The sequence below is a fragment of the Lottia gigantea genome (assembly GCF_000327385.1).
Source record: "Lottia gigantea unplaced genomic scaffold LOTGIsca_8, whole genome shotgun sequence".
NCBI lineage: Eukaryota > Metazoa > Mollusca > Gastropoda > Lottiidae > Lottia > Lottia gigantea.
In genome coordinates this window covers 4,141,687-4,162,635 of record NW_008710662.1, presented here as the reverse complement: position 1 = coordinate 4,162,635, position 20,949 = coordinate 4,141,687, and the positions used below count along the sequence as shown (strand labels likewise).

Sequence of the window (20,949 nt, the reverse complement as noted above, 5' to 3'; positions counted from 1 at the left end):
TATATGAAATTACCAGCAATTTGGTCCATCCAACAAAAAGCACTGACATAAAAAATAGGTTATAAATCATAAACATGTATGCTTAAAGTTATTGAGCTTTGTGTTTCTTCATTCTAGCAGAGATATGTACAGTACATATAAATAGCTGGTTCATTGTGTGTGAAATTAACACTATAGATAATATTCTAATATTCCCACAAACTTCCTGCTTCTATTTCATCACCACGAGCTCTAAATAGTCCATTTTGTTCACCTTTCAAATATTTTCCATTAGGAGCTTTAATGCTGATTTGGGATTGTTTTCGGAATTCTAACAGAAAATTTACAGGCTTTTCTTGTTCAGCCATTACAAAACTCTCAGCATTTAATCCCCAATATTTACCATTAGGGCCTGAAATATACAAAAAAATGATATATTTAATCAGTATGATTTGTATAGAGAATATGTAGAATTAATATTTGCATTACTTAACAATAGCATCCTAACACAAGACAGAAATAGAATTTTGATGTATAGTTCTGCCAAGATTTAATTCTATTTAGTACTACAGATAGTTGAAATATAGCTGGCTCTTTAAACATATTTATAACATTTTATGCCTTTAATTGGAACTTGCAGAAATGATTGACATAAACTATTTCAGTCTAGAGCTGAAGTTGATCATATGCACATTACCAAAGATTCTGGTACAATTGTTGAAATAAAGAAGAATTCTGAAGATAAGATCTGCTCCATATTTTCAACTAGAATTAGGTATGATCTAACAATTTCATCAATTTATGTGCTAAAGAAAATAGGCCATCTGAATGGAAAATGATATGAAATTAAATAATACTTCGAATGCAGAGATAAGAAGGCTTCTATGCACTTTCTAATGAGTAGCGGGTATAATATCATACAATATATTTACCTTTAAAACCATAGAAACCATTTTCTTGTGGTTCTAAACATATATTTTCATAACCTGTTTTATTACAGATATATTCTGGTTTTGATTCGGACTTGATTCCAACAAAACCAAAATCAGAACGTAGTATAATCTTTGGTCGGTTCACCATCTTGATTTTAAACCTTTCTTTCTCTGTAGCTGTTTCACTCAAGGCGAAGAGACATCCAGTTGGTTTATTAAAGATATAACAATTATTACAAGCTTTAATAGTTACAGTACCATCACCTTGCCATTCTACATTAAATAATGTATTCTTACATCTGAAAATATATAATTCAATTATTGCAGGGCAGTTACAATTAAGAGAAACAGTTTCCTAGGAGAGAATCTCAGAATGACATTATGAAAAGTGATACAAATAGCTGAAAATGAGCTTAGTAAAGCAAAAACAACTATATTTTTCAAGGATAACAACTTAAGTTCACAAATAATTTCTACCACCTAGTTTTGAACCAATGGGATATCTGTACCCATTTATAGCTGGGTCGACTGGAATTATGAGTGAAGATGACTTCTTCCAGGTCATTAGACTTTCTCACGCCGATTAGAACCCACAACAATTTGTTCATCATATCCAAACAAATGACACCATATAAAGAACAAACACTGTAACTGACTGTGCCTATAGAACTTCACATATGACCTATGTCCTCTCGTTATTAGAAATAAAACAAATTCGAAAAAAACCATTGCCGAACATAAGTACATCAAGAATAGATTTGGTAGGTTTTTATGCTCATAGCCCAGTTCTGCAAAAAAAATGTCATATGATTGCAGACAGTCCCACTTTAAATTTTATGTTTTATTAATATTTTTTTTGCTACTAAAATGTTAACTCTCTTTTTACCTTTTCTTAGGATTATGTTTTATTGTATATTAACATGCTGTTTTAATATTCAGAATAAAAACCTCATCACATAATGTTTTTATATTGCACAATATTCATTAACATTTCACATTACAACAGATCTAACATACTAGGGTACAGTGACCAGACAACCCATTGTTTTTATAGAAAAATGTTAATAAAGACAATAGTCTGGCTAGAAGTTACTAAGTATCAAAGTTAAGAGATTTTTGGCTGTAGACAGGGTTATTATTGATTAGAATAATATTGGTTTAACACCAATACATTGTTTACCTCACAGCTAAAACAATAAACAAAAACATCTCAATAACCCTTTCAACCAACTTACACAAATTCATACTATCATTGATAAGAATTTCACTGCCATTACAAGTGTCCAGAGACATTTCATGCCAACTGATGGTTGTGTCAAACATTGAACTTTCAACAGTATGAAATATGTCGATTTTGGCATGGCACACATTCATATCAAATCTGCCAAACTTCATCTATATTTTGACAACTAGCTCTATTTTCAAAGTTCTTATTATAGGGTCCAATCCCAACATCTACAAATTATTCAAACTGGTTTACCCTCATTATCAATGCATGGTGGAGGAAAGTTGTTAGGATGGAAACTCATTTTCCTGGCAAAATTTTCCTCATTGAACACTACATGGCATTGTCTGTTCTAATGAGCCCTATCAAGTACAGAGAAATAAGACAAAAATCATCATTTCATTTGAGAGAATTTCAGAAACACATGTGTTAGGTACAAACAATTTTTACAAGAATAATATTTCATTGAGAAAAGACAATATTTCCTATGTTCTAAATACCAGATTGACAAAATATTTAGAAACGTTCAACTGATGTTCAAGAATGATAATAACTTTCTGGAGTATTTTAGTAAACATTCTAAAAGAAGCTGAATGTCTTGCTAGATATACACCATATGGTGATCTACTAACCAGAAAATATTCTTTCAAATCTTGAACTTTTGAAATCTTGAATATTTTGTATAATTTTCTGATGTGGCCTTCTGATACTCAAAATTGATATTGATCACATGATGCAGAAAATGTATAGTTATCTAATTGACTCATTTCATGTTTCTCATATATGCTTCTAATTACAAAACTTTCATCAAGACAGTTATTTTTGGAAATGGAGTAAACTTTAACTAATAGCTCTACCAGTTAGACAGCAGAGCGTAATTTAAGCTATCTGTAGTCCTTCTCAGATTAAAAATCAGATGTATAGGTTACATACAATATACATGTTTCTACAATAATAATATCCACATTGAGTCATCTGAGCTATAAAAACTGAAAAGAATAAAGAAAATGTTTTCATACACCCTACCAGTCTCCAGATGAACTTGATTCTAAGAACATTTATAAAAGCAGAAAATGTTTTTGTTCTAAATATGTTCTTCACATGAATTAATAAGAAACAAAAGGAAATGATATATGATATAGTATAAAAACACTATCATTTAAATAGAGAACAGAAGTCAGTAATCTAATGATTAAATTTGATACGTCTAGTGATAAATAGATCTTATTATCATCTATAATACAACACCAATATCATGACTTTCTATACTTTCATCATCTCATTTCATTTATCTTTACACTGATGGTATAATGTGCTCAGTGTTTCAACACATGGCAAGTGATGTGCTGTTCATACACTAAAACAATCAAGATGAAATTTCCAAATGTATTATTATTTTCAACCTGAGGCAGTGTGTTTTGGAAATTCCCCCCTCCCCTTTCACTAGATCAAATGTCATTTCTGAAGCTTTTTATTTGCTATGAATGGAAAAGTGGAAAAGATCAGAAGTCTATAGTTCACAAAGATGATAAAATAATAACATAAAACATACTTTTTTCCTGATGTAATGTGCAAGTCATTACATGATTCTGCTACAGATACACCAAAGCATGTTCTCAATTTTCTTTTAAATAATAAATCTTAACCTTAACTGTCTTAGATATTTCAATATTATTTATTACAATTGTTTTGTGCAAGGTCTAGTCTCATTGCATTCCAATTACCAAAATAACACCATTCATTTAAACTACAAGTTTTTATATTTTTAAAATTACAAGCTATTTTATATTAATAGTGAAGTTTATTACTCAAACTTGTCATGTTTTAATGCAAATTGGTTTTAACAAAGGTGAAATAACACGTAAAAACTTCTCACTGTACTTGATACATTACATATCTTATAAGATTTATTTCAATGTTATATAATATAAGAATTTCCATCAATGTAGAAAGTCTGAAATAAAGACCTAAAAATTAAAGATCAAGAAATCTTATTGATGATTGAATGTAAACCAATTCGATTTCAAGAATTTCATGATTCCAAATTTATCAACATACGAAAAGCCTGCACCAGCACTAGATCTCAAAATATAATTCAGATCAGAAATAGAATAATTATGCTATGTTATGTTAACATTTCTATATTTCTCTGAAAAATTTACTCAAAAGAATAGTTGAATAAAGCAGAAGAATAATTCTCATGTATCTGATACAATAACATTTATTTTTTTGAAACATCAACATTACCCACCAGAAAACTGGTTTTTTTTTCTGAAACTGCACTATTGTCTTGTCTTATTTTCTAAATGTCATTTCTTTCAAGATGTATTTTATAAAAGCCTATTGTCAATGTAAAAATGAAAACAATGAGTATTATTTGTTCTGAGGTAAAAGTTAAATAAAAACTATAGAAGTATTTATAAAAGAATATATTAAAGAAGTGATATTGACAACTAGCCAATAAACTTGACATGATCAAGATTGATGGCAAGTCAAAATCACCCCTGTCTTGTTTTTTTTACTCTGCTAATGTTGGTCACATTCTTACTACAGGAAACAGTGACCAAGCCCTTGAAGTGTTATGTACTTTTAGTTGCATTGGTCTGTTACCAGTTTAAATATTCCTGTCTTACAATATTGTAATTATGAAAATTTACTATGAAAGTAAGCTAATAGTTAAAAAAAAAACTAAATATTAAATTTTTAATAACATAATATTACCAGGCTACCACATTGAATGTTTGACATGACACACATGTTGCTTCATGTGAAATATATCACAAATTTATACAAATATATCACCCTATAATACAACTGTACAGAAATATTCAAGTATCTTTACAAATGAGACAAGATATTCAAATTAAATTATATTTTATTATATTATATACATAAAAATATTATTATTATTGTGTTGATCAAAGATTAGTAACTAAGAGATTAATAACAGGAAATAGTACTATTATATGATAAACAATTGTCAACAAGTTAAAATCCTGTAAACATTTCAACTCTGACCCTCATTTATCATCATTAACATAATTATAAATGTCATCAACATCACATTACTTTCTTATTTTTTACTGCTTACAAATTAGTTAAATATCTACTATTAAACCATCAAGTTCAACTCAAAGACATTTTTGTTTTTTCAACGTAAGCCCTATATAATTTAAGAATGCACACTTAAAAACTCAATTTGAACCTCACACATCAAAGACAAGAAGCCTGCAAGATCGATATAAAATTCAACCCAATGATCAAATTGAACTACAGTCACATGCTTCAGAGAGTCATGGCCACTTAATTCTATTCAATCATAGGCAGAAACTACTATTTGTAGCTTAAAGTTGCATAAATGACTAATGGAAATACAACTGACCACATATTCTCAATCATTTATGAAAACCAAATAAATTGACACAACAAAACCCTGCAATAAAATATAAAAACCTTTCAGCATTTGAGGCTGACTTCAAAATGAGTTTGACTGTCATTTAGGAGGTATAATACACAATATTGTGTTCTCTGTCTACCTATTCTCTACAAAAGCCAGCATCCAACCTGCAATTCTTTAAACTGAGTGAAAATAATTAACAAGATAATTTTTTTGTTAGACATATGGAATGCATGACACTTTAAGATTTTATATCTTTTCAGTTACCATAGCAACTGCTTGTCACAAGGTATCTATTTACTTATAGCTTCATGTCTATGCTAGAATTATACTAGAATTTGCCTTAAAGAAAAGGGGCTAAATGGTAACCTTTTTTCAAACATTTTAACATTTAGAAGCAGTTTGACAGTCAACAAATCTTGTTGGTAAATGTGTTAGTAAATTGGAGAATGTTGACAAAAAGCACACACTGAAAACCCAGTGTTCACAGATTAAAATAAAACTCAAGTAAATCAGTGTAAAGTCAAAAAGAAGGAAAGAATGGATTTAAATGTTTCTATTTTCTTTGGGCGTTTGTAAAGTGATCTGATGTCAAAGTGTGAAATGTTTTCCAGACGAAATATCAAACAGATTTCCTTTAAAATACTTGGTAATTACAATTAACCTCTATTTTCCAAATTTCCAAATATATGTGTCCAACAATGTGAACTTTGGAAAGTTAATGTTGCTCAAAAAAATTAATAGAAAACAAAATTAAAAATTTTGACCATCAGACCCTACATGTCTAACATCTTAATTAGAAATCCTACAGTTTTAAATGAAGACATTTGTAAGGATTAGAAAGTTATCTTCAATCTATAGATAAACAATAGTTTTAATTTGATTCTACCATCACAGGTTCTCAGGATTACATATACCATGTTATATTCTACTTAAATCTATTTCTAAATCAAAAGTCAACATAACCTTTCTGACTATTACTTTTCAATTTAGATTCAATCCCATTATTTTCATGCTTTATCAAGCTGTGGGGAAATAATTGCTCATTTATTTTTCTCTTGAGATAATTAGCAAAACATAAAGGCATATTCAAATGAATTTCTGGAAAATTAGTGCAAATGAGTATAATAATAATTTTAGTAGTCAAGCATGACTGCAGAATTTGGCTACAATTTGTTAGTCAATCCTATTATATCATAAATATATGTGTGAGTCAGTTACTATCCTTGTCCCAGAGTATAATACGACCTCCGAAAATTAAGAACAGAAAATCTATAGTCAGGTTTCCCTGTATTGATTTTCAGTATAATTTGGCAGGAGATGGTGTAGATCTGTGTAGTGTTCAAGTTAACTACTATATATAATAGTCTATTGAAATAGGTTATGAATATAATTTCTTAGCAGTCCCGACAGCCTGGGATTCATAAAGAATGATGAATGTTGCAGTCATGTTTCCTAAGTTTCTAATTAAAGCCAACTAATATTCCATCCCATGGGAATTTCATTTAATCAAATAGAATAGGAAACTGGATCCCCAATCCTCTCATTTGTCAGCAGAGAGATTTGTTGTGTCAAATGCAGAAAATGAACTTTCCTCTACTTCCTTGTTACTTATATTCAGTAATTCACCAAAAAAAGCCTGAAATATCATTGTTTATTTTAATATCATATGAATATTAATGAGAAACTTGATTAATCAAAATGATGTAGCATGCTATCATATAGTTTAGAACACTTCTAGTGAATGAAATGTTTGGGTAGCTAGTAAAGACCAATTCTTCATAATTTATCTAATGGCATTACAACACAAAAATAATTTCTATAGATCATTGAAACCTTATTTTTTGTTCAATTACAGACCAAATATTACATAACAAGTGTTCTGATAAATATGGCAGAATTCTTCCACTTGATTACTCCAGAGAAATAAGATCAATATAAATTGCACCATCTTCTTCCAAGACTAGCTGCAAGGATGAGATAGAATCTCCATGAGGTACATTATTGATGAAACTGACAACTGGGAATGAAAGAACTAGTTTTAATTTGAGAAAGACTAATCCCAATCATGATAATCATTGTAATTGTGTGCATTACAGATAATTATAATATAATAAACATTGATATTAAAGTTATTAATGTTTGCTTGAATAACTCTCTATAATTGGAGGTTAATAAAGTCAAATATCAAGCAAACAAGTTGAAAATAAATGGTCAACTATTTCTAACCATAAGTTCAATTGATGGTTTGTGATTTAAATGTTTTACTAATTGGAGCAAGCATATTATTTGAAACAAGTATCAAAGTCAGTGTCCAACTGACTGGAAAATGTCATGGCTTGGTGCATATTTTACAAACCATACATAATACATCTATGATAAGTAGGCCTAACTTCCTTATTAATTTTATTACTTTTTTATTTTATGTTTATTTTTATGTGAATATGAATATTAGCTACAAAATAGTGAAGATATTCTTTGTTATTGCCATCAGGGGTACATGATTTTGAAATTTTTGACAGTAGCTGCTTTCAGAAGTCAGGATCTTTTTCTCATAATATAATTTAGAAAAGAAAAATTAAACTTGAATCCCTTTCTTAATTGAAATGTCAAATTCCTTCCTTGAAACATAACTGAAGTATGTTCATTACAAATGCTTATAGATCGATACATTTAATTCTACAATTTGACAGAAATATTTCTCATTGTGTAAAAAAAAAGCTCCCGCACCCACAAAATTTACTTTGCAATATATCATACACATCATATACCAATAATTAATAACTCAATCTAGGCACATATTACACATAACAATATATGTATTAAAAACCAGTCAGATGAGTCATGTATCATATCATTATTAGTCTAGAAGTAATCAGTATTATGTATACTGTATCATGGTAATAGTGATAAATTGATGTTTGTCTGGACATTTATAATATATTTATCACTTTTTATATTTCTAAATGATGTAACTTGCCCTACTAATTAATTACTTTCAGCAATTGACTCCTGCACAATTAAATATTTATTCAAATCAGGAAGTTCAGTTTTTCTTTACATATATACATTATCTACAAAAATCTCCTCAAAACCATTACAACTGACATGAGTGAAACGTTGGTATTGAAGAATTTACTACTAGATGCATTGAACTAGATGATGGCAAAGTTGGAAAGTCAAACATAGCAACTGGCTACAGTCAAGTTGACTAAATCCAATTATTGATCCTCATTGCTGACAGGGACAAACAGCCAAACACAGGTTAAAAGTTCCAAGTTCATAACTCAACCTATGCCAGGAACAAACCCTTTTCCTTTAGGTTAGCATGCAAGTGTCTAACTAGCTTAAGTAAAACCGCAAGATATTTTTGATGATAACAAGACAAACTTTACTTACATTTCCTTTCCTACATTCATAATACCACCACTAGATTCTAGAGACCAATATTTATTAGAACAGGTTCTAAATGCCCATAATTCAGTATGTTCATCATATTCCATCTGAAATATCTCAGTTTCATCTTCTTCTTCTTCTTGATTAGCAGAAACATCTTGTCCTGCAACAACAAATACAATATAACTTAACAATATAACTTTACAATATAACTTTACAAAATTTGTGAAAATTTGATCAGGAAGGGTCGCTCCTGCCCAAAAACATGAACAAAGACTTTCATTCATAAATGGATTTCATTTCATTGATTTCATTGATGGTAATGGTGTTGAAACAGGGTGTGCTAGTACTTTCCAAGCACCTACTGATTTTGTGTAATTGAGTTAGTAATCTCAGTAATCGAATTCTAAATAGGCGATATCTACTTAAAAACGCATAAACCTGAAAAATTTGGCTTTTGGCCTTAAACAGTTCAACTATTATCAAGTCAAAATTTTCAGACCAAACAAAACGTCCACCAGTAAATCTCTATCTTTTCAGACTTATTAGATAAATAAGAAATATTTGCTGTGGAAATCATGGCATGCATGTCTAGACACACTTTAAATTCTGTTTTCTTTTTCATTTCAAAACAAGAAATCTTAATTTAGTAAGATGATCACATAAATTGAGAAGTGTATTTCCTCTGCATTTAGTTTGCAAGCAAACAAGGTTATTTATAGAATCTCTTTCTTTCATTTAATTTATTCTGGGCTTCAGATAAAAATAAGTATTTGGCAGACATCTCATATTTTATCTTTCTGACTCTCTAGGCGAGAGATAGGTCTACAAAATGAATTCCAGTGCAAATACATAATGTTAAATAGAAATTAATTCTTCAAGTGTCTTTTTGATTAGTCATCAAATTGTAAGAAAAAAATTTTGTAGGCTAATCTTAAAATGTAAATAAAATTTAAATAACACAAAATTACTCACTTAAAACCAAAGTAGTGAAAATTGTGTTTTATACAGAAAATCAGATCTTAATGTCTCTTCTTGTCATCGGACAAAAATCTTTCTTTATTGTTTTCTGTCCAAATAATGTCAAAAGTGTCATTAAATAAGTTAGCATATTTAAAGCTGTGTTAAATGTAAGTTGAAAATGCGAGTCAATACTTTGCAATGAATATCAATACTGAGTATTTCAATTATTCACAACATGTGTTGTAAAATAATTTTGTTGTAAATGGCAAATGGAGTTATCCATAGATAAAACAGGAAACAAAGCATTTACATCTGCATAATCAAATTAGATCAGTTATAGTACTTAATAATATCTAGTAAAGACATATTCAATTCCAATTATTTATCTAGAATTCTTATTGACTTCAACAAGGACGCACGTTCTAGTTTGAGTGCATATTGCTATTGTTCTATAACAAAACAATGTTAGGCAATAAGCATCTCTTTCAAATGCATTTAACATTTTGTGGGTTAGCAGACAAAGAACAAGTCTAGTTGATTATAAACACAGATGTGATGTGTTGGGTACCATATGGTTTAAGATTGATGTAGATTAGGTACAATATTTATAAACAGATAGTCTAAGATGATTGAAATAATAACCATTTAACATAATTTAACACATTCAAACTGTCTTGCTGTCTATCATCCCTATAAACTGTTCTTAAATCTGATACAATATTTTCTATCAATTTAAAGCACTAAACAATTAGACAATAATAGGCTGTATTCAGTAGTGTACAATCCAATTACTACATTAACCCCTTTTACATTACAAAATTTAACCGTTCTAAAAACGGTTCTCAGAACGCAACAGATGTGTAATGTAAACCGTTGAGCAGTCCAATTCTGGCCCACCTGGGTGAGGGTGTCTCGGAACAGTTCTCAGAATGGACTTGATAAATTGGTGTAATGTAAATGGTTACCATTCAGAGAACGGCGTGCATGCCTTACAAGCGACCTTCACCTTTTTCAGTGGAATTTTGTCATTATTCAGTGAAATTGTTAATTACATATAGATGCCTTCAATTACATCACGGTGACTACAAGGATTAATTTTAACTTCTTCAAGAAGAATTCCATATATCACCTTTCCAAGAATGCTTTTTATTTACAGTATGACTGAACGCTTTATAGTTACCTGGTGTAAAAGGGGATATTTACAAACTTGTTATTTATGAAAGGTGACCATAGCAAGGTATTAGATGCAGTTCAAAATGGTGCCTAGTCAACTCGTAATAACTTGATATTGTTAAGATGCCTGCATCACTGATGAGATACAAGTTTGAAAAATCAGAAAGACAAATGATGGGATTAACACAACAAATATTACGCTGGTGGTCTATTTTAAAACACTGATCTACTCAGAGTGAAGTAAATATCTAATTAACTTTATTCCATCATTAATAATTCACTTCTGAATTTCTAAATAAGATTTATATTGATCTATGTACCTGTACCTCTAGAAACATGTACATGTACTTATATCTGGCCTAATGAAACCTTTTCATTATAAAGGCAGTAAGCATCACTTACAAACAGGAAAGCTGTTCAAAAGGTATCATTAAGTTTAGTGATCATCTACTTTATTGAGCCACCTCTTCTCTTCTCCCTTTAAAATAAAGAGAATTTTTAATGATGGTTCTAATATATTTAGACATTAGACAATGATTTTAAACATCAATAGGAATTGTGAATATTTTAAGCCCTTGGCCACCATTAGTCAGAATGATTGATGGTCAATCTATCATCAAACATTCATCCTGGTTCAACTCCAACCACATAAAGAGAAATATAACACCCCGACAAGTGGATGTCATAATTTTATATAACAACAATGTAACCAGCATTGTGTCACTTTATAAATAATAAAATCAGACAGGGAAAATGTCAGCCACAGCAGGCATCACACTAGTCTTAATTAAGTCTAATGACTACCCTGTAGAGAAGAATAATAAACACATATTACATTGTCCTTTTTAATCAGCTGGTGTATTTCATCAACTCCCTATTAACCATTTTATTAATAAACCAGATCCAACCCACAACACTGGCAATTATTGATCTGTAATATTCAGAGCCTTCAACAAAACAGGAAAAGAGTAACTTCTCTGAGGTGTACTGACACATTTTTACAAACTGACTCTTTGACTTGTCATGAATATTATTGGCTTTAAGAATTGTGGTGTTTCCACTTCTGATTCCCCTCTGGTTCAAGACTGATGCTTTGATTGCCATTTTACAGTACCATGATTTTGTCTTATTTTCTTAACAATACAAATCTTTCTGTTTAGTCCTCCATCAACACTGTTGATTCAACAGTATAACCCAAAAGGCATTTACAAAAAGACTATGTATATATGGGACGTAGTCAACTTATACAACTTTATACATATAAAAAAAATCTTCACCAAAAATTTTCAATAAATATCAATCATGGCACTGGTGGCAAGAAATAGTTATAAACTAGCACTAAAAGATTAGTATATTACAGAGATTTTATTTGTTGAAACAACCTGAATCTCAATTGAACTAAATACAATGTTTACTCTTGTTGATTGTACCCAGTTTGATTTTCTTCACCACTGACATGTTTAAAATTCAACGCTATTACAAAATAAAACTTTGTTGAACTTGGCACAAACTTTAATTCATATGGAAATTTCAGAGGAAATATTTCTTAAATTGAATTTTTAACAAGAAAGTAATAATTTATGTTATGAATAAATCACTACAGTTGATCATTCTACATGCATATAGGAATAAAAAATGGTTCTAGCTAGTTTAGTATCAGCATCCTTATATTAGCCATTCTAAACCATTTTAAACATCCTAAGTACAAATAAAACTCAAACCAAAATCAGGTATGTGTACCAATCCCTAGAAGTATTAAGTATTTCAAATCAATTCACATTTGATCCTTAGAAGAAATAAAAATTAGCATATTATACAAAATACGATCTAAAAGAAACATAACATCTGCATAAACTAACAAGTTGAAGAATATTTGAGACAAAATCCATAGAAAATCTATAAAAATATGATAGCTTTGTTAAAGAAAAATCTAGAATTGAACAGTATCGTTAAAGAAAAATCTACAAATCAAAATATAACACAAAATTTAGTCATCATCCAAATGCTCACTTTAAACTATCTATTTCAATCTCTTTGAAATATATAAACAATTGATTTTAAAAATAACTTTCACACTTGTCTATTATGCTATAAATCAAATTCTTCAATTGGATGGTTGAACAATTTCTGTATCAGAACACTCTGTTCACTTACACTAAATATTAAGTAATCTTAAATATACCAGATTTTATATGAAAAACTGAAAGTCTCATAATTTTTTCACAATAATTTATATAGATTGATAGTAGACAAGAAAATAATATAAAGCTTTGAAGTTTTTGTATGAGGTGTTTATTTGATGTTCTATTGTTTACACCATGCTGGTGATAGATTAATGTCTGAAAGTTATGGTTTCTGGATAATAAGAGAGGGACTCTTATGTTCTGAAAAAGTGTCAAGTTTGCATTTTGAGAAAATTATCAGTCTTTTTTTTGAAAAAGGGTGATCATTCTTTATTTTCAGAATGTGATCTGTCTGTCTTTATTTTTAGAAGGAGAAAGTTATGGTTTCTGGATAATAAGAGAGGGACTCTTATGTTCTGAAAAAGTGTCAAGTTTGCATTTTGAGAAAATTATCAGTCTTTTTTTTGAAAAAGGGTGATCATTCTTTATTTTCAGAATGTGATCTGTCTGTCTTTATTTTTAGAAGGAGAACCTCCACGTTTTGTAGACATCTATATTGCCAGTGTCTGTCCAATCTGTCCAGCAGAGACTGTTGGTATATTGGTTGTACACAAGTTAAAATTAAATGTACAGAGTAAACACAATGCAAATATATAGTTTACCTTGTAATCGAATTGTGTACTGACCATTTTTTAAGAGAAAATACACAGGGTATGGATGAGAAAGTGGTATGAGATTGTAAAATATATCTCACTCTCACAGACTCTGTATTCTCATATTGACAAACTCATTAACTTAATTCATTAAACTCATTAAATTAGACATGTTTTCTCAGTACTTCAATCATTAACTTTTAGTCTTCAACTATTTCATTATTCTTAAATCTTTATTTTCAAATGATAATGTCAAAGGCACAGACACAGACAGGAAATGATTCACCATAGTTTTCTAAGCATAGAAGTGGCATCATAGTTTGAAGTAGAATGTCAGTTAGCTGCGAACAGGGATGTCCAAGATATCTTGGATGTAAACAACCATACCTCTCTGTTTGTTGCCTATTCTGTGCATACGAAACTATGGTGAACATAGTTTTAAATTTTGTTTTATACCAATCGTTTGATTATTTCAATGACAGCAACAGACACATTTTAACTAGCACCCTCATTAGGTTCTTGACGTGCTAACACCTTGCATAACTGAGCAAATATTTTATAAGTTTCTGAAGACCCCAGTTGTAACATTTCCTCTTTTTCATGTTTTGTTGGCAGCAATAAAGAACATTTAAGATAATAAATAAAAACATATTTTCCATAAAATAAAGCACAACATTTTTTCTCAAAATGTAGGAACCCTACAGGAATTTAATTATGTAACATTTAACATTCCACCTTTACTGTTGTTCATCCTAGAATATAACCTTTAGTCACTCTCAATCAAGCGTTTGCTCTTAAGTTTTACAAAGTTATACCATAGAGCTGTAATGCGGTTTAATACTAAAAGATTTTCCTCGTTTTTATCAACATACAAACCATATAGATAAAGCTGAACTCTAAATAAAAGATGACATTTGCATTTTTTTAATGAAAAATAATCATTTCAATCTCACGATTATGGAAACTAAAAGAAAACAAGTATCAAGTATTGAGGAAGTTGTTATTCAAAAAATGAGAGGAAAACCTGGATTTGAAGGAAGTTAATTATGATTTGTGAAGTGGTGCAGTAAAAACTATTAAACTTAAATTATGATTTTCTTACACCTCTGAATAATAAGGTGTCCACATGATCGATCATTTTTCCTTCACTTAAAACTAGCAATATCTACTCAAACAGTAAATGTGGACCATGTGGATCAAATTATATCCTAATCTAGTCTATGATAAATAGATCCAAAGCATATATATTTATCACTATCCCTAAACAAAGACAAAACCTAATAAGTAATACATACATACACATGTAAGTTACTTTGTTCTGTAAAATGAACTGTTCCCACCAAAATCATTTCAAGGTCAAAATTCAAGGTCATCTGTAAAATGGAACTACATGTAAATGGTTTGTATAGCAATCATATCCACAGTTATAACTTGGGATGTTCAAGCAGAGACTGTGGATCTGACTGAGAACATGTACTAATATTTCAAGGTTACGAGATAATAAACAAATATACACACAGATTATGACCCTATCTTGGATTGTTTTCTGTCAATAATCGTGAGCGGTATTTATTACGAGTAGAAAGGAAGGACAAACAACAACAGCATTATCATTGGACTGGCAGCCTCCGCGAGATAGAATGAAATTTAAGAAATGTTTCATCCTTACGTAAATTGAAACTGTCGAGATAAGGAGGGTGCCGCAGATATGTTTAAGCAGTAACGTAACTAGAATATAATTTAACTTGTCAGTTAAAACTCGACCCAGACTTGGAACTCTTCACTATCAAATTACGTGAACTGATGGTTTCACGTGACTCATGTTTCTCAAATTTTCGCAAGACAGCTGTTGAATCCATTCTCAAAGTTTCGTGAAAACATTTAGATCAACAAAGGAACGGTTCTGTTCTGTGGATATTCAGCATGATATGCTTATTCTAAGAGATTGAGTTCACTTTGCCTGATCAGGGCCCGTCAGTGGCTCGACTAGATGAGTGTGCTGCAGGGGGTTGGGGTATTTTTAAACATATGCTCTCCTGTGTCATTTTCTGAGGGTGGGCCTCCCCTTAAGACTGAGGGAAGTGGGGAGGGGGGTGGGTGGGCGAGTGAGCATCTGTGGTACTTGAGCCATTGTTTTTCATGTAACAGTGTCCCATCTTGTGACCAACTTGTTCAAGTTAAAGGAGTCATGGAAAAAAATTTTTGGAAAAGCTTTGTGAAGGAATTGAGCAAATCGTCAGTCTCAAAAACTGGCACCCAAGTAGGATATATTTTGCCAAATGATGGAATTTTGTGTGAAAGATGGCCACAGAAATGCAATACAGAATAGATATGATGAACTTATCGAACAGCTTGATTCAGACGTTTCGTTGCATTCTGACGTTCATGGTCAGAACCTGTCACTCCTTTGAACATTTCTTTAATATTTCAGATCCTTTCTAAACATCTTTGAGGATGTTATTTAAGAACAGTAGAGAGAAACTGTCGTCTGTCTTGTTATGAATCACGATTGTGTCACTTCGACCCATTTTAATCCACAAACAATGTGTCAATCGTTCAAAGCTCCTTTTTGGCACAAAAGGTCGCGCCTAATCTGTTGGATTAGAAGAATTTTTAAAACCAGATTGTTACTCATTAACAATTTCTCTCATGTTTCATTGCATGGTATTTATTTATTATGAACAAATATGTAGCCCCAATTGTCAACGGTTAACTTTCTTTCAACTAACATGTGGTGTCTTTGTTGAATCATTTTTAATTAAATGTACACCAGGATTTCAGAATATGTTAGTGTTTTATTGATTAGATCAAGCCCAGGAATAGATATTCAATGGGTACATTATTTAAAGCAGAGACAGACCATCCGAAAAGGGAAATCAATAATTTTGTATAGAGTGAAATGAGAAAAAGAAATATGAATGTTACACCAACTATAAAGGTTCGTCTGCTCAATATCGATTTTTGATACGATGAATACAACAACACCTGAGACGCCTCAACACCACAAAGACTGTCAACTGGTGTCGACAATAGTACTATTACACAATACCCTTACTTTGAATAAAGAAATCTGACAAATGATACGGTCGTTATTTAATCCTATAGATCTTTTAAGTGAACTGATGTGTAAGAAATGAAAGTAGACAAGGTTGTGTTTCGTACATAGGTTGTGAAATTGTATGGTAGTTTCTTAATGAGTGTTTTTTCTTGAGCTAATTGGACCAATCATGACATTCCATATAATTATTAAACACAAACTTAATTGGAATAATAACCATCTTATATGTATTTTTCTCTTTGTTAATTATATGTTGGAGAAAATTTCATAGTGACTACATTCACTTTGAAATATATCCATTGTGTGACTCATAGCTCAATACAACAGATGACAGATCCTATAGCCATTCAACCGTGTTCAATTTGCACGTGCGTTTAAATAGCTTTAAAAGTACTGAATTTTTACTTCCATGTCATAGTTTGTACATTTTTTGTACATTTTGCAGAAAATATGTAGATCAATTATTGAAGCCTATTATAGTGCAGATTAACGTTTGTTTGGATATAGGCTATATTATGTTTTTGTGAGTTGTTTTCTTCAATTTCAATTATAACTTTTATGCTGTGGTCGATATTAGAGTTACCAAAATATACAACATGTATTTTATATATTATAGGGGACGGAAAATAAACTGTTTATGACAAAAATATGCCTTAGAAAATCACACCCAGGCTATAATGCATAGAGTAGGAAAAGCCTCACGACCCCGCTTTGAGAACTATGAAACAACATATTACCTTGTTTTATAGAGACTTTCTTTCCACTGTAAGCTTGAATGACAACTTGTGGCTTGGTGTCTTCTAAGGTAAATAATTCGTCTTTTCCAACTGACTTGTTTCTACCTTTCATTACAGCAGTAGCACCTACGGCTGTCAGGTACGTTCCAGCACTATCCCGGAACGCCAATCCACTGTTAGCTCCAGATCGAATTTCCAATGTAAATTTGGCATCATCTTCTAAGGTGTCAACAAGGTGACCATCTCGGTGTAAAAATCGATTGTCACAAGTTTTAAGGGCATATTTACCATCTTCAAAGTGAAGTATGATCAAAGATTCTTGTCCCCAGGGGATAACGGCTGTAACTTGAAGCTCATCATCACATAGTCTGGCATATCTCTTACGATTAACATTATGTAAATTAACTTGTGGGTGAATAGACAGTTGTCCTACCCAAAGTTCTTTGTCTGATATATTCTTAGAGAAACATTTCACATTGTCATCATCTCCAGATAGGTAATTTCCGTGCATTACATTTCGAATTGCCCATTTGCCGCTTCCATCTTTGGCATATTCAATGGCAAATTTCTGTGAAGGGTCTTCATCTTTTTCTTCAGCTTCGCATGTGACATTCCCATATTTATCTGCTGACATGTAACGATTAAGATGACTCTTTATGTACACAACTTCTTCTGTCAAATCTTGCTCTAACGTCCAAGTCTGCTTCTTTTTTAAGGCAGTACCAGACGCATTGATTTTAAACCCAAATGTCTCAGCCGTTAAATATTTCATTGAGGAATTTAACAATCCAACTTTCCATTGATGATAATTTACTCCACCATTTTTATGTCCATTTACTCCGTTCATATTCGACATTTTTGTTACTTCTGGGACTTGCTTCTTCCAAATAAACGTTAAAATTTGCAAAACACAGTGTTTAAGAGAAAGAGCGTCTATGTTAATACAATGGTGATGTGAATGCTCTCTCACTATAAAGCCTCGCTACAAGTCACGGTATGAACGATCTCTGATTGGCTAGAAACTCCACTCCTCATCACAATACTGTCTAATCTATACACTGAACACCAGTCAGAATATTAACAGTTTTCTTCTTGTCTACCAGCAATGTGACACATGCTAATGTCAACTAAATGATTTGTATTGACAAATATGAATGATACTAATCTCGATAATCAAAAATCAATCCAGAAAAAAATCAATTCCAATTTCCCGTTGCACCAACTCTTAAGTTTACATAGGACAATTTGTAATCAAATTTGCAAAAAAACTGTATCTAATAATGACTAATAAATTGTTTACATATTTGCTCAGAGGGTCCTTGTCTCATGATTAGCTTAATGCTTTTAAAGAATAGGCTATCCGCTAAGTTTCCTCTTTGTGCGAACATCAAAGTATCAAGGATAACATACATGTATTAGAATAACATATTTACAAAATACGAAACTCCTGTGACTGAAAATCTCAATCTCAAAATTTTAGATTCGAATAATTCAATTCCATATCCCATTAGCTTCCATACAAATGCTCAAGTACTGAATGGCCATAATGAACTTCCATACAGGGATTAATTCATAAGCGCACCAACACTCTTTTTCCCCCAAGATATGAAGGCTTACTTGATTAACTTTGATGGACCTAGTTAAATTCGTACAACGGTGATCTAATACGCAGTGAAAATCACGGGGTCCCTCTTATCTAGTTGGGCCACTGTTTTTTTTTTTGCATACAGCTGCTTTAAGTGCTACCCAAACTAGGCTATGCTGACATACAGATCATAAGTTTAACAATAAGGGTAACAGGTCGGATGTGGGCGTATTTAATGGAATGAAAAGAATTTGTAAATTGTTAGAAATGATGATCGATCTATATATTATAATAGATGTAAAATCATACAGAAATATTATGTCATAATGAAGATCAGTTATTATCTATCATACTTTATCAAACACCTGTTTTATTATGTAATAAACGACAATAGTCACTGCCCACTAGCTATTAGTTTTAAAATTGATAATAAGCAATCTAATCCTAACGTGATAACATATTATAGACTATACAGATTACTAGATATGCCAATATACCGGATTTATGAAGGATATTACACTTACAAGTTAATAAGGGACAGTAACTCAAGACCCTATTATTACAGTGGCTGTGTACGCTATTTTCAAAAGTATGATCTGTACAATATGCTGTATAATTCAATTATCAGGAACAACAGTATTTGATAACTGATACTTTGTTTATTTTATTAATGATATTCAAATATTTTTGTTTGTGGCTTTCCAATCACTTTTTATTTTTGGTGAATTAAGCATATAAATAACGACTCTTATTTTGTAGGATTTAAGTATTTAGGCTAGCTCCAATCTTCCATACTCAATCAAATCCACTTCAAGGGTGTATATCATACAGTCCCCTTCAACTAAGCCTACTTGGATGACCTCAACTGTCAGAACCCAAATTCTAGTTCAGCAATGCATCAAGATTTCAATATGGAAGATTGTTAACCTACCTTTATAATGTCAACCTTTCCTCCATATACATATCTTAAAATATATTTTAAAAAATCAGATAGAAATCTTGCCACATACTAGGAGTGTTTAAGTTGATTCCAAGAGGTGCCTCAGGGTGTCCAGAGTAACAATTTTGAAGTGCTCCATTTAGTGCAAAGATATTTATCAAGTTCAATGAAAAAAAGATGGCTGTTCAGTGGTCAAGGTAATGTGTTTGTATTTTTGTGGCTTGCCATAGTGTATATTTTGAGTTGTCTTTTACAATAACAGCAATCTTGAGGGGAGATAATTCATTGCAAGCTCCATTAGGAATGTCATTTCATACAATTACTCGATAATTATTCAGTGTTCTGAAATATGTGTAACAAAATGACATCCACAGGCACTTTTAAACGAATTCATGAATTAAGTTTTTCAAAGTGATCAATGTCCAATTGACAACACAATTTCAGTATTCTTCAGTCCTCTTTAGAATAAACTGCTCGTGTTTATGTGTTGAATCCCGACCTAAAATGTCGTTAGAATCTTTGAGGTGAGGTCTTTTGTCTAGATAAAAAGAAGAAAAACACTAAAATAAAATTTCAAACTTTATCACTTCAAGATAGTTTGGCGAAAAACTGAACAAGTGAAATATAACAATCAAAAACAAAGATTAATTAGGTAATTATTCACAATTAAGTTCTATATTTTAAAAAAGGTCTATTTACATCAAAGAAAGACATTTTTGAAGGGAAACATGAAATAAAATCCCTTATTATACTTTGAAAACAATAACATAAATCATAACTTTGTCTTA

The 20,949-nt window shown here is 31.0% G+C and overlaps 1 protein-coding gene across 1 annotated transcript; it reads right to left on the bottom strand.

The window, feature by feature from the left end:
• Positions 1-185: 185 nt before the first annotated feature.
• On the bottom strand, positions 186-18,483 carry LOTGIDRAFT_108036 (hypothetical protein; the record flags this gene model as incomplete). Its single annotated transcript, XM_009067092.1, has 4 exons — positions 186-391; positions 912-1,210; positions 8,933-9,092; positions 17,637-18,483. The coding sequence occupies 4 exons, from the start codon at positions 18,481-18,483 to the stop codon at positions 186-188; spliced, it is 1,512 nt and encodes a 503-aa protein (XP_009065340.1).
• Positions 18,484-20,949: the final 2,466 nt, after the last annotated feature.